The 13810-nt window shown below is 29.7% G+C and overlaps 1 protein-coding gene across 1 annotated transcript; it reads left to right on the top strand.

The window, feature by feature from the left end:
• The first annotated feature begins 1676 nt into the window (after positions 1-1676).
• On the top strand, positions 1677-9049 carry NAC155 (NAC domain-containing protein 155). Its single transcript, XM_006576883.4, has 3 exons — positions 1677-2124; positions 4581-4846; positions 8332-9049. The coding sequence occupies exons 1-3, from the start codon at positions 1956-1958 to the stop codon at positions 8785-8787; spliced, it is 891 nt and encodes a 296-aa protein (XP_006576946.1). The 5' UTR covers positions 1677-1955; the 3' UTR covers positions 8788-9049.
• Positions 9050-13810: the final 4761 nt, after the last annotated feature.

Genomic DNA, 13810 nt, shown 5'->3' with positions numbered 1-13810 from the left:
ATTAAATGGAATACGTAAATATAAATATATGAGTACTCATAATTAATATGTGTGGTCAAATAGTACATGTCTAGATGATACAGGGGAGCTAGCTAGGAATCCAATTGTTGTCATCATCATCAGTTACATAGGCTCCCCTAATTATTATATAATTTAGATGATACATGTTTTGACAAATATTCATTTTGTCCTCATCTACATCATTATTATTATTATTATTGGGGCTTGCATCCCTCATCACCCAGCCAGAAACATATACAGCAAAGAAATCACCTATTAGAAACTCAATTGAGATCATAAGTGTACAAAGTACAACAATTAAATGGCCTTATTATAATTCACTGTTGGGTCCTCCATGACAAGGGTTAAGGGACCCCAGATAGAAGACAATTAACTAGATTACCCCACACACACCCGCATCATTCCAAATTATCATTCTGTGATCGAAAACGGAACAGATGGGACTTGCAAGTTCATGATTGGCATTAAATTCTATTTCCAGCTACATGAATTATTTCCTCTCTTTTCATAGAGCTGTCCATGTTAAACACTGGGCTAGCTCAGAAATTTATCATCAAATGTTCACGTGCGTTCTCAATTGAATCTAGGAGCTCCCATAATTAATTTATTGCAAAGCAACCAAAGGACACACACATTTGGATAATTCTAAATTAATAAAACTATAGTTCTCAAACTTTTCTACTATCGTCTCTGATTGACATCACTGTACAGCCACACTTGTCCGTTGTGAACTGGAGCGAATTAAAAAAGTGCACCACAGAGAAGGACTTAGGATATATATAAAAAGAGTGCATGACAAAAGTACCGATAGGAAAAAAAAGACGAAAAACGTGATTTTAGGACGATCTACAAGTTATATAACCTTGATTCAATGTACGTACCTTATAAAAAATAATTAATACTTAACTAATTGATTAATTAATAAGATGCTCCGTTAATCTAAAAGCCAAAGCCATCAAACAGATCAAAGTGTTGGACTAGTTCCAACGAGGTCTCTTAGCTTGATATTTGGAAAAAGTACTTCCAACTAGAGACAACACAGATGCTAAGATTAATGAACCTCGTTTAAGAGAAAAAAAGTTATTGAAAAAGTATTGGATAGATAAATATTAGGAAACTCTAGTCATAGAAATTAAGGTATAAAAATGTAATGTAAATTTATATAATTTTAAAGTAAATTTAATTATGCTGATAAAAATCGATAAATATAATAAGTGAGAAAAATACACGTCCCCTTGATTAAAAAATGACATATTGTAAACATGTAACGTTTCCCCCTGATAATTTTATGCTGAAATATGTTTTATTTATTTATTTATCAGAGGAACACCTTAAATAAGATAAGGAATGAGAACAGGGATTTGGTTTTCTATACGAAACGAAAGTGTGTCTTGAAACCTGTCAATGAAAAGTTACTCTCTTTAGTTTCTAATTAGTTATAGCCATGTAATAGTTTAATTTTCCTCTAATTAAGGGAAGATAAAGGAGAAAAGAAATTTATCAATAATAATGATAAAGGCATTTTGGATGGTGTCTGTCAGTTATATTATTGTTCTACCCTTATTTGTCAAGGTTTCTTGTAACTTTGGTTTTTCTTGAAACTTCCTACTATAACTAACCACTTACACAAGCATGCCCCTGCTGGAAAATGTATTAAGAAATTCTAATTAAAAAGCAAAGTCTGATATCTTTCTAACTATATATATATATAGGCGACACCAACCTTTCTGCCTCTATACCTTAATATTTCAAATACCCAGAGGGAGTAACCTCTCCAAAGCTTCAATTTTTATACATTATCCACATTCCTTGCTAGCTTTATCCACATCTACAAAATAGAGTCATTAGATTTCCGTCTCTCTTTCTCTATATAACTGTGCCATATCTTATAGAGATCTCCTTTTGATCATTTCCTTCAAATTAACAACAAAATCATGGGTCTGAGAGACATTGGTGCTTCACTGCCTCCTGGGTTTCGGTTTTATCCGAGTGATGAGGAATTGGTCTGCCATTACCTCTACAAAAAGATCGCAAATGAGGAAGTTCTGAAGGGTACCTTGGTCGAAATTGACCTCCACATATGCGAACCTTGGCAACTTCCTGGTACATATATATTCATTCTAAATTATATATTATTTATTATCAGCTATTCTGAATTATACATCTTCTAAAGGTTGATCTCTTGGGTTTTAATTTGCTTCTAAAATTTCTGAAACACCTATATTTGTTTCATATACATCGTTTCCCATTAGTGGTTTTCTTTTCTGTTTGTGTCTTTGTTATAAGAAATGGAATGATTTCATATATAGGGGTTACTTCACATTCACAAAAAGTCCTTTTTCTGCTCATAAATTAACCTGTGTCTATAGCTATTCATGTGTTGGCTGCATTCATAAACCATATCAGACAAATTAACATGTCTGGCATATATTGTCAAATTAATACGGAAAAGTGACAAGCACGCTAATTGTTTGACTCCTGAAGAGACTAGAGAGAGAGATGAGAATGCAAGAAAATGAAATGGTGGAGGGGGTTATGTTATGAGGTTATCACATTCACAGACACGGAAGTGGATTCAGTTCTTCAATGATTAACGCAATGCGAACTTGTTCATGAATACTCTGCCTCTGTCAATAAATTAAATAAAAACATCCGGTACTTTATACTATTAATTTATTTATTTATAAAATTAACATATTCCACTTGATATATTTGCCGGTATTTTAGGTTTTGTCTTTTGCATGCATCGTTGGGCCAGTTAACTTTTTTCTCCCTATTGACTCATACGAAAAATGTTTTTTTCCCCTCTCTTATAGAATTTAAATGAAGGTACAAACGATGCTGCTGAGCTCTATAAATATTAATGAATGAAATCTTTTAAATTAATAAGTTAAAATTAATTTCATATGCAAATTAAGAATCGAATACTTATTTTAATTCAAAAGTCTCGTAATGAACTTAAAATTAATCCCAAAACTAGGCAGTAATCTTATTTTTTATTAGAATATATAGGCATAAACTTATTAATAAGCACTTATAGGAAAAAAATGAACTAAATTTCTCAAATAAATTAAAAATATTTTATACATAAACTAATAATTAATAGAAAATTTCTCATTTAACTTGTTTATGAGTTGATTTTAACTTACACATATATAAATTATATTGACTTGTGGGAAAATTTTAAATCATTTTATCTTCTGTTTTTCTTAGAAGTTTATTTATTCATTCCATTATCTTCCTTTTTTTATAATAAGCCCGTTCTCTAAATTCCTTTGTTCCTACTATTTTTTTCTAGCTACAAATCAAATCAAATATAAAATATATGCACACATACAAAGCACAGCACTCTGCTGTACGTAGTACTCTTCATTTCATATACAAATAATTTGGGTTAATTCTTTTTTCATCAGGATGAGTCAATCTGGGCCATATTTTTAGAGTTATCATATTTTATTTATTTATTTAGAATATGCATTGTACATAGCTGGATTCGCTTTGCTGCTAATTCTGCGAGTGATAATTAGCTTTCCCCCCCTCGTCATGAAATAGAGGAACCAACCACTAACACAATATAGAGCCCTAGCTGGCAGCTTATAATTTGTAGGGTGGCGTGTGGAGCATAACTCTTGATATTAATTCAAGTAGTTTATTTGATTCATGCTGCATAGAATCGTGTCCTTTTTCATTTATTTATCGTTCTTTTGGTCATAGTTTCCCTTTAATTTTACGCTTAGGATAAATATATAAACATTCCTATTAACTATACAGTAGTATTTTTTATTATAATAAAGTTAACTAAGCAATACTTTTTCACCAAGCAACAAACACTGCTGACGTTAATATAAACTGTCGACACACACATACGTGTATACACATACGCCTCAGTTAATTACCTTTCTTGGACATGACTCTAGTAATTGATTTTTACTCGTTAGCATCATTATACTGCGTATGTAATTATTAATATAATATTTTCCCTCGTGAAATATAAGAAAAGCTATTTTTAATGCATGAAAGGACATACATCATGATCTTTCTTGCGTAGAATATTTAGCCCTCTTTTCATGCACTATATTATGAAAGCTATGAAAGGCGGTGACAAAGAGGAGAGAGTAAAAACAGGCTACGAAATCACATAAATAGCAAATAGTAGCCAAATACGTTGAAACTTCTAAGCAGCAATTACCACTACTACTGTATGGTGGAGTCATCAAACACCATGGTTGTTGTCATCTTTGTCTGGTAGGATTGGAAACTTGAAATTAATTAATTCATTCCATGTCATTAATGAACTAGCCGACACGTGATAGTGATTCAACAAAAGAACTAACAAAGTGTAGTATTATTAATTCCGGGACACAATTGATTGTACTATACTATATTTTACTTTACCTTAGATATTGTGAAGTGCCAAAATAGTTTGAATTTCAGTTGTAATTGTGACAGTGGGCCGCAATTTAAAACAATAGTCGTGTGTTGTCTGGTTGTTGGTATAAGAAAATTGACGAGTCATGCATGTGTTGATGATGCATGCGCAATAATATTAATGCACGCAGAGGTGGCTAAGCTCAATGCGAATGAGTGGTACTTCTTCAGTTTCCGGGACCGCAAATATGCTACTGGGTTTCGGACCAACCGGGCAACTACATCAGGGTATTGGAAAGCTACGGGGAAGGATCGTAAGGTGGAGGATCCAGCCACGCAAGAGGTTGTAGGGATGAGGAAAACACTGGTGTTCTACAGGAACAGAGCTCCAAATGGCATCAAAACGGGATGGATCATGCATGAGTTCCGCTTGGAGACCCCACATATGCCTCCAAAGGTTCGTTCCTTTCTTTCTACTTTGCTTGTGGGGTGCAACTTGTTTAGTTGTTTAATTTCGCTTTTATCGATTTAATTAGTACTATAATTTTAGAAGGATAGTTTTTATATTTTTTGTTGAATCTTAGGAGGAATTTAAAATAGAATTTTTATAAAAAAAATTATGGATTGAATTCTATGTATAATATGAAAATTTAGAGATTAAAAAAAACATTCAACAAAACGAAAGTATAAGAATAAAAGCATATGCTTTTCTTTTTAAAATGGTGTGATTAATGTGTATAAAGTTAATTTTAGAACATGAATTTCTGAAAAGAAATTAAAGTGCTCTTTTAAGAAACTCTTTAAAGATAAAAAATAGTATTTACTAATGATTTGACTTTTTATAATATTGCTTGCATAAGTCACTCCCAAAAAACAATGTTCTTTACTAAAGATTTGTTGTTTGATTAATCTTTATTAATATAACTTTTATCGAACAGAAATTAAATGGTTGTCATGTGGTTGGTTTCATTGATGTAATTAATTGAGGTCAAATCTTGGAGATGATTTGCGGCTAAAGCTAGGAAAAGATTCTTTGTCCTATTGTTGTTCCAAAATCCTGTATTAGAGTGTATGTTTCTAGAGCAGTTTTGCTAATATGAGATGTCTAAGGACTGAAATTTTATTATGTACATGAGTTATATACTCTGTTAATATTATTTTTCTTATAAAAAAATTATTAACATAGATGACATGGTTCATCTATACTAATTTAAGATATAATTTACTAGTAGATAATTTTATGAGAAGTAGATTTATCTAGTTAGACAGTTTATATATATATATATATATATATATATATATATAAAGCAATGAAAATAAATCTGTAACCATATAATTATATATAAATAATTTAAACAAAAAAATTGAGATCACATGATCATATAAAAGAATCATGTAACTTATTTATATGAATCTTGATTCTCTTCACCATCTATAATAAAATTTTATTGTTAATGTTTATTTCTTTAATATTACTCTCAATATTATTTCACTAATACGTTTTATAAGTACATCAAATGTTAGTAAAATTCATCATACTGTTATAGATATCCAATTATTTAGTTTTTTTTACACACAACAATTTAGTTTTCATTATACAAAGACTATATATTAATGAAGGCAATATCCTAATGCTTAATTAACATTTTTTGTGCAATAGTAAATGACATTTTTTTGCGAGTGATAGAAGTCATTGCTAACACTAAATTAATGGTTGATAGCCTAATCTTCAAAATTTGCAATCAAATTCTTTTCATGTTATTTAATATTTGATCATAGGTTGTAAAACTTTATCAGCTATGACTTTTGTTTACGTAATATGCAACATATATCACTCCTAGCTAAATCATATTTTAAGCATAGAAATTTGTTTATAAGCCTTAACCAAATAGGCTGTTTTTGGTATCCACAACTTTACTAAAATTTATCAAAATTTAAAACATACTAAAATGGGTTGAAGATCACGATTTTATACAAACTGCATTGTTCTTGAAATTAAATTTAAAATCATATCGATCAAATTAATTAGTAAAAAAGTAATAGCACACACCAAAGTCATCTCATATGATGACATGTCACACAGAACTATATATTCATGATAAAATATAATTATTATTATTTATTTCTTACTCATCCCTCGCTCTCATAAAATAATAAAAAAACATTTGGCATGTCATCACATACATACACTCACACATTTTCATTTGTTTAATTTTGTAGATAATATTGTGCATTTCTAGGAATATGCTTTACTCTTGATTGTTAATTACAAGATCTAATGGTTAATATATATTTGTCTCACGCTCACATAATAATATCATCTATTTGATATGTCACGCACACACAATAAGATCTGATATGATTTGTCACACCTAACTATTTATGATGAAATATAATAATTGATATTTATTTCTTACTGATCCCTCACTCTCAATAAAAATAAAAACATTTGACATGCATGTCACAGATACATACACTCACGCACTTACACAAATTTTCATTTGTTTTTTTAGATGATATTGTGCATTTTTAGGAATATTTTTTATTAATACAAGTGGTAAGTGGTAAGTTGTAACTAATTGAAATACTCATTTTAAAAATATTAAGAATATATTAAAGCCCATCGATGCAAAAATACTATAACTTATTTTTTAAAAATATTTAATATATTTCGTCTAAAAAATATTTTAAAAAATCTAAGTAAAGTCATGACTTACTAACACATATTATTTTCCTTTTAAAATAATATATATATATATATATATATATATATATATATATATATATATATATATATATATATATATATATATATATATATATGCAAATCCACACACCTGTTATGAAATTAGGTATAGCGAAGGATGTCAATATATTTGTCCACTTGACAGGCCTTGTTGGTGAAAGTTGATGACTGAACAAGTGGGAATAGATTCTCCTTAAAAAGACATGACAGATTTTCCAAATTTTTTTTTCCCTCATGTGCCTTGGAGCTGGATCTGATCAACTTTAATAAGCAAGAGGGTGGGGAGGGGGAAAAGATAAATACTGTTTAATATCTTTTAGTCTTTAAATAATATTTGGTTTGATTTATTTCTTATAAATTTTACTTTTTTAAAAAATGATTTATTCATCAATAATTTAATGATGATATAATATATATTTAGTCATGTTACATCATGTTATCATAGAATGTAACATGAAAGTGATGATAAAGATTCTATTAAGAAATAATAAAATATATAAGAATCAAAATTAACTAAAAAAAGCTTTTAAATGAACAAATTAAAGAGTAAAAAGAAGCAAAGTTAATTAGGCAAAGTTTTGTAAGGTCATAGTCTAACTCATTTTCTAAATCAAAGATTCAAGCTTTACTTATTTACTTTATATACATTTTTTAAGGTCTTCAAAGCTTTTTAAATTGTGACTAGTCTTGAAAGATTATCTAATTAAAAGTCTATATAATAAAGTTTATACATAAAATTATAAACATATCTTTAAATAGATTATTTCAACGAATTTAATTTTTAAATATATTAATAAGTATATAATGAATTTCAAATTTCATAATATATTTTAATACAACAATAATAATATGGTAATATTTTTTTGTTTTTATTTCAATAAATTGCTAATTAAACTTGAGAGAATTTTTGAATGATTTGAAATTTGTTTTTTAATTAAATAAAATTTTAAAATCCTATATTCTCCCCCCCCCCCCCCCCCCCTAACAAAAATCAAATAAATTAAATCCTCATTCATACAAAATAAAAAAATCATGTAAATCAACTTTTTGTTACATATGAATATGTTGTCAGCAATTCACTTAATAAAGGGTGTGTTGCCCTTGCCGTATATTTAATTTACTATTTTTGGCGTGAGGATAAAGTTTCTTGACATATGCTAACGAATTAGGTCAAACCGTTGTTGATTATATTTCAGGAGGACTGGGTGTTGTGTAGAGTCTTCCACAAAAGCAAAGAAGATGACAACAGTTCCAAACTCCTACAGTATGAGACGACACCATCATCCCTAACTTTGTTGGCTTCGTCATCTCCCACCAACCAAGCCATGCCTCATGGTGTTGGGTATAATAACCGACTTGCCACCTCTTTCTCTAATTCATTCATGCCAACCCACCAATATCATCATCACTTCAACCCTACCCAAAACGCTAATTCTTTGATGGATCTCCTTCACTTCTCTCGCGAAACCAACACCAACAATACTAGCTTTCTTACTCAAATTGGTGCCAAAGGTGATGACGAATATGGTTTCTTATGGGACATGGATCTAGAAGAAAATAGCCTAGATGATGGCGTGGCTTCAAACTTGGACGCAATAAGATTCGAGGTTGATAATAATAATACTAATAACAACAATATGGTATTGCTATAATTAAATGTGTAAGATGTGTTATGTGTGTACATATATACACATATATGTTATTCATAGCTCGTAAATTGTCGTAAGATTCGTTTATTTGTGGTGTATTTATGGTGCTTCGCTATGAGGGGCATGTCACATGATAGATTGGGTTTAGTTGTTACAAGTTTGTACCACCGCATTTAAAGTGTAGGCTCGATGTGACCGAACTGGGCTTGCTCGTAATTAATTACTATTATTTACCCATTATTATTGGAAACTATTCCTTTGTATACAGTTTGTGTATGTAATTAGTATTGGCTATATTTTCTCTTTTTTTATTTCTTTAATTTATTGTCATGATCGACTGAAACTGAAAGATTTTCCGGTGAGATGAAAGTTCATGTGTAACCTACAATTAATTGTGTGGATCAACCGATCAAGTGATGACTAGCATGCTGAAAGCTTTGTCAGGCGATTTTTATTTGAAAGGGACAGCATTATCTAATCTCGTACTTAAAGACATATCTTTTGTGAATTAAAAAAAAATAAAAAAACGTTAGACCAAGGTAGATAAGTGGAGAAAAAAGAAAAGAAAAGAAAAAGGTGTAGCCACTTAGACTATCAAAACGATTATTGTATGACTTTGGAGAGTTTGTTTCACTGACTCGATTATATTTTTGGGAATGATATTTTTATGCATATTACTGAAAATATTATTTCTATCAACATGCTTGGTAACTATTTAATATTTTTAGAATATTTTAAAATTTGTTACATTTAAAAAAATATTAAAAATAAAAAATAAAATAAAATAAAGTGAAAGAGAAGTTATTCTAGAAAAAGAACTTACATTCCAATCGAAATATATGATTCTCACCCAATTTATATAGGAATAAAATGAGGAGAAATCATACGTAATATATATTTTTAGGAATAGACCATGTTTGAAAATATTTTTTAATAATTTATAACAAACATAGAAATGACTCATTTCTAGTAGCTAAGAATACTCATGATTTGGTTATTCAAATAATTTTAATCATAACTACTAAATAAATTTGTATAACTTGAAACAAATACATTCTTAAGATTGAATTTAGATATCTGTTGCTGCGTGATATGGAATCCATCTATATCCTTGCTTGGATTGATACGATCGATCCGCCCAAACTTGAGGCCAGGGGCACCCAAATATTTTAGGTAGTTTTTGGTTAATAAGTCTTTAGTTCTTTCTCAATTAAACAATTTTTTCATGTGAATAAAATTATCAGGGATAAGATTCCTAAAATTTTAATAAAATTCGTTTGATAATTATTTAACCCTCGATGATCTTTGTAACTTGACACACCAGCCTCACAGCGTTTAGCTATGAGGATATCTTACTTTTAGAAAGAAAAAAAATCCTAAATTTTTGGTTAAATTATTTTTTTGTTGTTTAAAAACCATTTAGGGATAAACATGATTAACATTGTTAACTCAATTTAGATGATAGGATCAAATTGAGTCAATTTAAAAAATTAGATGATTAAATTAAAAAAAACACTAAATTAAATCTAAAAAATAAATTAAGGAAAAAAAATTAATTTAACCCTAATTCTTTCAAGGATCAAGATCATATTTTATTCTAACATATATCCTTTAACCAACCTAGATCTGAACAAAACCGTATAAAACAAAACTATTTCTTATATATTTTATTCCAATTCAACTTTCACTTCACTTTGACATAGGAGTATCCACCATTCTCCCAATTTCTTTTTCTTTTCTTTTCATTCTGCTTCTTTTCCTAGCATCGTGTTTATTTTTCCTTTTCTTTTTATGTCTTAGACACTCAATATATCTACAAGTTATATTATATCTCTACTAATATGATGGTAAATCTACTTAAGAGAGCAAAGCTTTCTCAACTCAACATTTATTTATTTAATGATTACTTTTATAAAAAGATTGAATTCGGTAGAAAAATCCTTTATAGCCTTCATAACAAAGTGCTTCAGCATTCCTCCTGTGCTCTGGCCATCAATGTCGCCACTCAAAGCCCCAAATTATCCAATCTCAGCAATAAAAATATCGAATCCATGGATAGGATAGAAAACTAATTAACTTGTCGTGCCTAAAATCTCAGAACACAGACGTGTAGATCGATCATAGGTATGAAAAATGTTTTCGTCAAACAAAGGTTGAAAATAAGCACATTTATGTTTGAAGCATGTGAGAAAAGCTTGACAAATGAAACGGGAATCTTCCGTCTATTCGTGTTTTAAAGACTTGAATTAGAGGCCTTATTAGATCTTTCGTTATGGGCTATGGCACATTTATTATCTATTATTATTATATGTGATCAACATCTAATGAAGTGCATCGCATGACAAATCAAATACTAGCTAAGAAAAAAGTGCACGTGGTTGATGCAAACATATACAACTTTTGCAAGAGATTAAAGTTAAAAAAAGGGGCAGATATCAAGGCAGACACAGCTTGAGATCTTAATTTGTCTCTCCTATTTTGCCTTTTAATTTCTATAGGTAGTCACTTCAATTTTAATCAATGAACCGCTAGTCATATGGTGCTTGAATTATTTCTAACGTATTTCACTGTGTGTTAGTTATTTGTCGGTACACTAATTGATTGACATTGAAATGTGTCGCATAGGCTATTACTATAGGCCCAGATAAGAAGAGATTCTTTCATTCCACATCGCAGATATGGCTTGCTTTAACTAATTTGCTTTTTTCTTTTTCCCCTCTCTTCTTTCTGTTTCTTTAATTAATTTGTATTCCAAAGGCTTTCATTTGTTGAATGTTACGTTGAGGGAATGGATATGGCCACTGCTTCAGACCTTCATCCACATATGTAGCTAGCTTTCTGTTGATAAACACTAATTAAATAACCAAAGAAACTTAAATAATTGAGGCTGAGGTCCATAATTGACAGATGATTTTTAATATTTTGAGGAAGAATTTTAAAGAAAATAAACTGTTAGAAAAAATAAACCAAAAAAAATCTCTTGAAGACATTGAAAAAGATCCGTAGGTGTATCAATCAAAACATAAATACAAGAATTATTAATTAGATTGGTCCACCAGTAATGGAGACTGAACTCAGGGGAACAAGAAATTAGGATAGAACTGCAGAGACACGATGCCCAATAGTAGTAATACACATGAAGGCAGGTTCTTGCTGGCATTGGCATTGGCATAAACAGCATGCAATTGTAAAATTATCAGTTTTGCCGTTTAATTAGCCCCTGTCATTTTGCATGGCTGTGTCAAATTGAATAATTCCAATGAGTTTATCCACTTTAAACTACTCAACATTTGTTGTCTTCTAATTAATTAATCTTCTAGCTATATGCCTATACTCAACCCTCATCAGCACCTATATGTCATTGAATTCCCATTGAATCTCTTGTTCTGTGACTATTCTCCATAACAAAAAAAAAAATGTTTAGAAGCTAGGCATTGTATATATTTATTATAGATAAATGCTAATTAGTGTTATTAGGTTATTGATTAAAAAATTAGAAAGAATTTTTTTAATGAAATATGTTAAATTATATTATTTATGACTTTTTTTAGGTTCTCTTATTTTTTATACATTGATTTTCTTTTTCTTTTAGATTCTTAATCAATGTCCACAAGGATTTTGGTTAACAAAATTTTATATTATATTGAAAATTTGCAATCATGTGCCCCCTACTATAAAAAAAAAATAGTCCACAGAGCAGTGATGAATATCGTTTCTCGGCCAAGTAGAAAACGTAGGACAAAATCTCACACACTTGAGTACATTTTCACTTATTCAATTTTTGCATGATTAGTTTGTGTCTAGTTACCAATTGTTTTGTTTTACATATTGCGAGAGGTTTACGAACGAGACATATTCATGTTGAACGAGACATATTCATGTTTCAATATTGGGTAAGTGACGCCTAAATCTTATGGAATCCATTTGCTTAGTGATTACGGTTGAGAAAGAAGCTGAGTTAAAAGAATGTATGAAAATGAGGGATCAAATTATAATTATTAAATTTGGGATAACGGATGACAGGACAATTACGAATACAAGAGAGTTATTATCCCAGAGAAGAAGAGTGAAACTTTTCATCACTCTATTATGACTAATACAGTTACACTTCCACATCTAGTTTTTCATGTTGAGTATGAAGATATAATGAGATTTTATTCATCTTTATGCAGTAATTTCTCTCTACATGAATAGAAGAAAACATGTGATTAAGATTAATGATTGTCTGTTAAAATCAAATCAAATTAGGTTAACAACAAAACTAACTAATGAAAAAGATTAGCTATCAAATAGAAGCCACAGTCATGGCTTAACTACTCAGCATAAACAAAATTTTTGTAAGGCTTAAATTAAGTAAGCATAAGCTAATTCGAGCTTAACTGCTTGGTTAAAGCATACTCATCAAGATAGATGGAAAGAGAAATCTTGAGCACTTTGCACTTGAGCAAACACAAACTATGTTTAATCATTTTGACAAAATAAAAAACCATAGCAAATAAGCTTAACCAAATTTGGAAAATGAGCACGCAAACATGTGCTAGAACCAACTTTGAACAAGTTAATTACCTAATTGAATCAACAATGATAGAGAAATCCAACAAATCTCTAATTTGAAAAGAAAATGACATTTATTTCCTACACTTCTAATGTTAAATCTAACCCTCTCCTTGTATTTTGAAAAATTCATTCTAGAATATAAGGTTATATTCTAAAATGAACATTTTGATATACAATTAGAAATACAAGATACAAATAAGGTTATATTCTGGAATGAACATTTTGACATACAATGAGAAATACAAGTTACAGATAAGGAAGTACATGATTCAAATGCCGAAACTATTAAAATAATAATGATTTTTTCAATTTTATCAAAAAAAAGGGAGGAATGCACCCTTGAAAAAATTTCCATAAGTGAAGGCATGAAGAAAGTAATTAGTCCAGTCCGAGTCTAGAAACTTTGGGCCTTACACAACAAAAACAGAATTGTACTTCAGTCCAAGAACTGTCGGTTTAATATAGATTC

This window comes from Glycine max, chromosome 3, assembly GCF_000004515.6.
Source record: "Glycine max cultivar Williams 82 chromosome 3, Glycine_max_v4.0, whole genome shotgun sequence".
Taxonomy (NCBI): domain Eukaryota; kingdom Viridiplantae; phylum Streptophyta; class Magnoliopsida; order Fabales; family Fabaceae; genus Glycine; species Glycine max.
The sequence above is the reverse complement of the archived record's forward strand: the minus strand, read 5'-3'. Positions and strand labels throughout refer to the sequence as shown.